The 8,142-nt window shown below is 44.2% G+C and overlaps 1 protein-coding gene across 1 annotated transcript; it reads right to left on the bottom strand.

The window, feature by feature from the left end:
- Positions 1-4,057: 4,057 nt before the first annotated feature.
- LOC122421284 (WD repeat-containing protein 87-like) lies at positions 4,058-5,686 on the bottom strand. Its single transcript, XM_043437150.1, has one exon. It carries the CDS (start codon positions 5,684-5,686, stop codon positions 4,058-4,060), a length of 1,629 nt encoding a protein of 542 aa, XP_043293085.1.
- Positions 5,687-8,142: the final 2,456 nt, after the last annotated feature.

Below are 8,142 nucleotides of genomic sequence, written 5' to 3'. Positions count from 1 at the left end.
TGTGCCTCTTTGTAGATGGTAAGGCATTATATAGTTCACCACCCCCCAGAAAAACCTGTTAGAATTGATAAATGAATTCAGTAAAGTTAAAAGATGCAAAATCAATATCCAGAAATCTTGGACTCCCAGACCTCTCCCATGATATCTGCAATCTGCTGCAGGGTCTCTTCCCAAAGCTCCCAAGCTTCGGATCGCCTGGGCTTCCAAGCTTTTGCTTAGAATCTGTCATCTCCCAGAAGACTCTGATAATTCTTACACCCAAGAGCTTCTACTGAGCCTCTAAGCATCGTCATGCTCTGGCATCTCCTTTGCTCTTGCTCGCCCTCTCCTTGAGCTCTGTCCCTTTTCCCAAGGTACCTTCAATCTCTCTTGAGGTTCCAGACCCCTCGTCTAGCCTACAGTTCCTCTCCTGTGCTCCCAGTATGCTAAAATGGGCATAGGCAGGATCTCGTTCTAACCTCATAATGAGCCCCATTTTTGCACATGATAAAACTGAGGATTAGAGAAGTGAAATCATTGGCTTGAGATTACATGTTAAATTGAAAGGCAGGGATTCAAATCCTGGTTTGAATCTAGAACCTACATTTTTATCCCCACACTATATCTCATTAAAAATAGCTATCCATTAGAGGAAAAGGACTGAATTCCAGGAACTGAATCAAGCATTTCACTTAGGTGGACATTATTGTCACCATTTTACTTTGAGAAAACCAAAAACTAAGATTAAAGAACTAATAAATGGCAAAGCAAGGGCTAGAATTCTTCTGAATTCAAATTGATAAACAGCCATTATTTCACTCTTTATCCCTGTGATGTACATGAGAACACTGAATCAGAAATGTTGAAGAACTTAAGTCAAAAACAAAGTTTAGGCTTCCCTGGTGGCTCAGTGGTAAAGAATCTGCCTGCCAATGCAGGAGACACAGGTTCCATGCCTGTTCTGGGAAGATCCCACATGCCGTGGAGCAACTAAGCCACAACTACTGAGTCCTCCTGCTGCAAATACTGAAACCAGCGTGCCTAAAATCTGTGCTCCACAGAAAGAGAAGCCCACATATCAAAACTAGAGAGTAGCCCCCACTTGCTGCAACTTGAGAAAACCCACATGCAGCAGTGAAGACCCAGCACAACCATAAATAAATCTTTTAAAAACAACATTTATACAAAATTGTGGGTCTTCTTTCCTTCCTCTCATATTAACACTAAATAAACAAAAGTCCACCTGTACCAAACACTCCCTCCAAGATCTCTTGAGGAAAGGAAATTACAACCAAAGAATTTGAGTGAAGGACAGGCTTTCCTGTCGAAAAGTGATCAAACACTGGCCCCTGACCTCCAAGGGATGTAGCCCACTGAATGGAGAACTTGTGCCTCTTCAGTTCAGTTGCTCAGTTGTGTTCCGACTCTTTGCGACCCCATGGACTGCAGCACACCAGGCCTCCCTGTCCATCACCAACTCCTGGAGTTTATTCAAACTCATGTCCATTGAGTCAGTGATGCCATCCAATCATCTCATCCTCTGTTGTCCCCTTCTCCTGCCTTCAATCTTTCCTAGCATCAGGGTCTTTTCAAATGAGTTAGTTCTTCGCATCAGTTTGGAGTTCAAGTTTCAGCGTCAGTCCTTCCAATGAATATTCAGGACTAATTTCCTTCAGGATGGACTGGTTGGATTTTGCAGTCCAAGGGATTCTCAAGAGTCTTCTCCAACACCACAGTTCAAAAGCATCAATTCTTTGGTGCCCAGCTTTCTTTATAGTCCAATCCTCACATCTATACATGACTACTGGAAAAACTATAGCTTTGACTAGACAGACTTCTTGACAAAGTACTGTCTCTGCTTTTTAATATGCTGTCTAGGTTGGTCATAGCTTTTCTTTCAAAGAGCAAACATCTTTTAATTTCATGATTGCAGTCACCATCTGCGGTGATTTTGGAACCCAAGAAAAGAAAGTCTCTCACTGTTCCCACTGTTTCCCCATCTGTTTGCCATGAAGTGATGGGACCAGATGCCATGATCTTAGTTTTCTGAATGTTGAGTTTTAAGCTGACTTTTCACTCTCCTCTTTCATTTTAATCAAGAGGCTCTTTAGTTCTTCACTTTCTGCCATAAGGGTAGTGTCATCTGCATATCTGAGGTTATTGATACTTCTCCCAGCAATCTTGATTCCAGCTTGTGCTTCATCCATCCCAGCATTTCTCATGATGTACTCTGCATATAAGTTAAATAAGCAGGGTGACAATATACAGCCTTGACATACTCCTTTCCTGATTTGGAACCAGTCTGTTCCATGTCCAGTTCTAACTGTTGCTTCTTGACCTGAATACAGATTTCTCAGGAGGCAGGGAAGGTAGTCTGGTATTCCCATTTCTTAAAGAATTTTCCACAGTTTGTTGTGATCCACACAGTCAAAGGCTTTGGCATAGTCAATAAAGCAGAAGTAGATGTTTTTCTGGAACTTGCTTTTTCGATGATCCAGCGGATGTTGGCAACTTGACCTCTGGTTCTTCTGCCGTTTCTAAATCCAGCTTGAACATCTGGAAGTTCATGGTTCACATACTGTTGAAGCCTGGCTTGGAGAATTTTAAGCATTCCTTTGCTAGCATGTGAGATGAGTGCAATTGTGTGGTAGTTTGAGTATTCTTTGGCATTGCCTTTCTTTGGGATTGGAGTGAAAACTGACCTTTTACAGTCCTGTGGCCACTGCTGAGTTTTCCAAATTTGCTGGCATATTGAGTACAGCACTTTAACAGCATCATTGTTTAGGATTTGAAATAGCTCAGCTGAAATTCCATCACCTCCAATAGCTTTGTTCATAATGATGCTTCCTAAGGCCCACTTGACTTCACATTCCAGGGTGTCTGGCTCTAGGTGAGTGATCACACCATTTTGATTGTGTCATGAAGATCTTTTTTGTATAGTTCTTCTGTGTATTCTTGCCACCTCTTCTTAATATCTCCTGCTTCTGTTAGGTCCATACCATTTCTGTCCTTTATTGTGCCCATCTTTACATGAAAAGTTCCCTTGGTATCGCTCATTTTCTTGAAGAGATCTCTAGTCTTTCCCATTCAGTTGTTTTCCTCTATTTCTTTGCATTGATCACTGAGGAAGGCTTTCTTGTCTCTCCTTGCTATTCTTTGGAACTCTGCATTCAAATGGGTATATCTCCTTTTCTCCTTTGCCTTTCACTTCTCTTAGGACAAAGGTTATTTTTTTAATTCCTGTCTACCTTTTAGGGGATTCTAGGTGTGGGGAGGAAGAGAAATAAGCCAAAGTATTTGTTAGATTTTATTTTCTTGGGCTTCAAAATCATTGTGGACAGTGACTGCAGCCATGAAATTAAAAGATGCTCCTTGGAAGGAAAGCCATGACAAACCTAGATACCATATTAAAAAGCAAAGACATAACTTTGCTGACAAAGTTCCATATGGTCAAAGCTATGGTTTTTCCAGTAGTCATGTATGGATATGAGAGTTGGACCATAAAGAAGGCTGAGTGCTGAAGAATTGATGCTTTCAAATTATGGTACTGGAAAAGACTCTTGAGAGTCCCTTGAACTGCAAGGAGAATAAACCAGTCAATCCTGAAGGAAATGAACCCTGAATATTTATTGGAAGGTCTGATGCTGAAGCTGAAGCGCCAATCATTTGGTCAACTGATGCAAAGAGCCAACTCATTGGAAAAGACACTGATGCTGGGAAAGATTGAAGGCAAGAGAAGGAGAAGGCAGCAGAGGATGAGATGGGTAGATAGCATCATTGACCCAGTGGACATGAGTTTAAGCAAACGCCAGGAGATAGTGATGGACAAGGAAGCCTGTAGTGCTGCAGTCCATGGGGTCTCAAAGAGTCGGACACAACTTAGCAACTGAGTAACAACAAATTTGTTACAAATGAGAAATGTCATTTTATTTAGTGTGTATTAATAGGTTTCTGGAGCTTAATGAAAAGGAGTCCATGTCGAGCCTCACCTTAAAGTGGGTACCAGGTAAGGAGGCTTAAAACCTGTGGCCGGGTCTTATTTTCCAGTAGGACCCCAGAGTCTTAATAGTCAATCAAATCAGAGAGTAGGGGTAGGGATGTTGGGCAGCCTCTCCCTACGGTAAGAATTGGCTTTTGGTAGCCTTTTCCAGGCAAGTTCTAAGAATCCATACTGGGCAATGCCCGTGGGTTGGATAGTATGCACTCTGTTCTGCCCAGGCAAGGGTACAACATTCTGGAATTCAAGGGGACCTGCAGGGGCATAAGAACTACCACACATCAGGTCACAGAGTAACCGTTCACCAGGCACCAACTCCTTGATCCTTGCAGCCTCTTCGTAGATGGTCTGTTGTGGTTGGAGTCTCTTTCTCTGCAGCAACTCCAGTAGCAGCCTCTGGATTCGGGGGGACTTGAGCTGGTACAAGTCCATGAGACGTTTGAACTGTTCCATCCACGCAGCACTGTCTCTTGCATATCGCTTCTGCAACATCCGCAGAACATGGTATAAGGCCACAAACGTCTCCCATTGGGGGAGCTCTTCCTTGTCTTTAGAGACAGGTTGTGCCTTCTTTTCCAGCTGGGGCAGCTTGAGGGCCCTGCCTTCACCCTTCAGAGCCCTGAGATCATTCTGAAACATCAGTGCCAGAGTTTGTTTTTCCACAGAAGCATGGGCACCTGTGAAAATGTCTCTTGTGGCAGGATGAAAGTGTTGCATTCCCATCTCTTGGAGAACATGGGATAATTGCTGTGCCCGTGCACTCCTGTAAGGCTTTCCTAAAAGAAGCCAAGTTAGAGCCTTTGGGTCTTGAACCCTGTAGGTCATTGATGGTAATGCTGGTGTAGGGATGGGCTGGGCCTTTGCCTTGTGAAATGTGGGGAGCTCACTTCTCCCCAAGGCTCGGATGTCCAAGGACTCTTTATCCACAGAGGGATAGACGGCTGTAGGAACATCCTTTCTGGTTTGATAAAGGTGCTTTAACTTCTTGACAGCAGTGGATAACTGCTGTACCTGCTCCTTCCTATAGGACTCAGCTAAGGGATACCAACTGAGATCCTGTGTGGTCTGAGTCCTGTTAGTAGCTGACAGTAACACTGGCTCATGGATAGGGAATGACTCTCCCCAGCTCTCCATTTCTTTCCTTCTGATTGGAGGGATCGCTTTTATGTATACTGGGCTCAAAGCATCTTTATAGCGTCGTGATATATCTCTGTGACCTACCTGTAGGTTCTGCTGGAGGCGTTTAGCCACAGCTTTAAGACTGTACAGATGGGTCTGTTTCAAATATCCCTTTGAAGTGAGGTGCTTGAGGAGTTGGCTCAGTCTATGGAAACTGTCCCTTGAAAGTTGTTCTCCTGCTTCCAGTCTTATTAAGGCATTACTAATCCAGTCCCCATCTGGGGAATCAAGCCTTTTAGCTGGCATAGAGGTAAGGGATGGGTACAGGGCTGGAGCTGGGGTTGGGGTTGGGGCAGGGGCCTGGCCCTCAGTCTTGCCCTTTTGAGAATCCTGAGACTTTAAGAACCACTTCCATGTGCCGTCTTTGGGCCTGTGTTTAGGTTTCTGTGATTCTCTGATAATTTCAGTTAAGCGAGACTTTGGCTTGTGGAGGCCTTTTGGGGTCTGGGTCTCCATTCCCATGACTTGTAAAAACATGCCCTTGCCTTTCTCCAAGAGCACATCCTCTCGTCTTCCCCATGACGTTGTCATGGGGTGTGCTTTAAGAAGTTGACTTTCCTGTCCTAAATCGAAATGATGCCCTAACACTTTCAGGAGCATTCCCTTTTCTTTTCCCAGGGCTATAGGAAATGGTGTTTTGAGGGGGCTCTTCATAATTGTTGGCCACATAGTCTTATCACTAACTGTGGGACTTACCTGTCCATAAAACAGTGTGTCTTTTTTAGGAGCCATTTCTTCTTTAGCTATGTCCTCCCTTTTCTCAGCAAGAACCTCACTTGCTGTCTCTGGCTTCACAGGGAGCTCTATTTTCCACACTCTCTGCTTTACTGGGAGCATTGCCTCTGTAAGTCTTCTCGGCTGTTCCTTCTCTTTACTCATACTCTTCTCATCCTTCTGTCTTGCCTTCTTTTCCTCCTCTTTTTTCTCTGTCTTCTCCATTTTTTCTTCTTCCTCCTCTTTCTCACTCAGACTCTTCTCCTTCTCACTCAGAGCCTTCTCTTTCTTACTCAGACTCTTCTCTTTTTCACTCAGACTCTTCTTCTCACTCAGATGCTTCTCCTCCTCGCTCAGCCTCTTCTCACTCAGGCCCTCTTCCTCCTCGCTCAGGCTCTCCTCCTCTTTCTCACTCAGCCTCTCCCCCTCCTCCTCACTCAGCTTCTTCTCCTGACTCAGACTCTTCTTCTTCTCCCTCAGACTCTTCTCTTTTTCATTCAGATGTTTCTCCTCACCTAGGCCCTCCTCTTCCTTCTCACTCGGACTCTTCTTCTCACTCAGGCCCTCTTCCTCCTCACTCAGGCTCTCTTCTTCTGCACTCAGACTCTCCTCCTCACGCAGGCTCTCTTCCTCTTCACTCAGACTCTCCTCCTCACTCAGGCTTTCTTCCTCTTCACTCAGACTCTCCTCCTCACTCAGGCTCTCTTCTTCTGCACTCAGACTCTCCTCCTCACGCAGGCTCTCTTCCTCTTCACTCAGACTCTCCTCCTCACTCAGGCTCTCTTCCTCTTCACTCAGACTCTCCTCCTCACTTTGGCTCTCCTCCTCCTCACTGAGGTCCTCCTCCTCCTCCTCCATGTGTGGCTCCCCACCTTCCTCTTTGCTGAGGGGCTCCATCTCTTCCTCATGTGGGCCCTCTTTTTCCTTCTCCTTCAGCTTCTCTTTCTCCTGAGTCAGTTTCTTTTCCTTTTTCCTTATTTGGGTTGAACTCTTTTTCTTATGCTTCCCAGCCAAGCTGTCCTCCAATTTCTCTTTACTCAGGCTTACTTTCTTTTTCTTCTTCTTCATCAGGTATTTCCGTTTCTCTTTCTTGGGCAGAATCTCCTCCTCCTCCTCCTCCTCCTCCTCTCCTTCAATGAACCTCTCCTTGTCTATCCTCTTCTTAGTTGGAGCTTCCACTTCCTTCTCAATCAAACTCTCTGATAAGCCTTCGAATAGTATGTCTCTGATATTCTCTAATAACCACTTTACCTGGGTCTTTTCTGGTTTCTTCTCCTTGATTATCTTTAGAAGCTTCTTCAGCTGCTTTTTTCCTAACAGATTTTGCTGCTGGGCCTCTTTTAATATACTATCTACCTGGGTTTTATCTAATAGTATATTTTCCTGGACCTTCTCTAATAACCTTTGGTCTTCCTCCAAGCTCTCTTCATCGGTCAGTATTCTCTGTTCAGTAGCTAATCTGTCGTCTTCTAGTTTTCTCTCTTTCTGAACCAGCTGCTTCTCTTCTTTGGTTATTTCCTCCAGTTCTTTAGAATATTCCCACCTCTGGCCATCAGTTTCACTCATTTCCATAGAAAACAATTGATCTTCCTCAGATATTCCTGTTTCTTTCAATGGCACTCTACTCATTTCTCTAATTATTTTAGCCAGGATCTGCATCAAGTGACTCTCTTTCTTCCTTATATCTTCTTCTCTGGAACTAGTCTCTCTTCCTTCAGAACTAATCCCCACCCCTGTATCCAGTTTCCTCATTTCCTGTATACTCTCCTCTTGGATTCTTTTCTTTTCTTCCTTAGCAACACCCATCTCCTTGGCCCTAACGTCACAGGCCAGTTTCCCCTCTTCTTCAATAGTTTCTTTCTCTTCTTGAGTTGCTTTTTTCTTTCTCTTAGTTACACCAGTTCCTTCCCTGGCTATTGCCCTTTCTTTCTCGGCAATATGCCTCTCTTCCTTGCCCAGAATACTGTCTTTTTGAGTCAGTCTTTTCTCCAAAGCCCTTGCCTGTCTTTGCTGGGACTTTTTCTCCATTTCACCAGCTTGTTTCTTCTCTTCTCGGGACAATTTCTCTTTTCTCCAGGCCCATTGTTTTCTTTGCTCACTCTCTTTCTGACCCTGTAATCTGTCTTTCTGGGTCTGTTTCTCCTCTGGTAGGGCTAGTTTTTTTTTGTGGGCCCATTGTTTTTTTTCCTTGCTGATTTTCTTCTCTTTTTCCATGACCCATTTCTCTTCTTTTGGGGACACTTTCTCAATTTTCTGTCTACTTTTCTCTTTTG

This window comes from Cervus canadensis, chromosome 18, assembly GCF_019320065.1.
Source record: "Cervus canadensis isolate Bull #8, Minnesota chromosome 18, ASM1932006v1, whole genome shotgun sequence".
NCBI classification, from domain to species: Eukaryota; Metazoa; Chordata; class Mammalia; order Artiodactyla; family Cervidae; genus Cervus; species Cervus canadensis.
The sequence above is the reverse complement of the archived record's forward strand: the minus strand, read 5'-3'. Positions and strand labels throughout refer to the sequence as shown.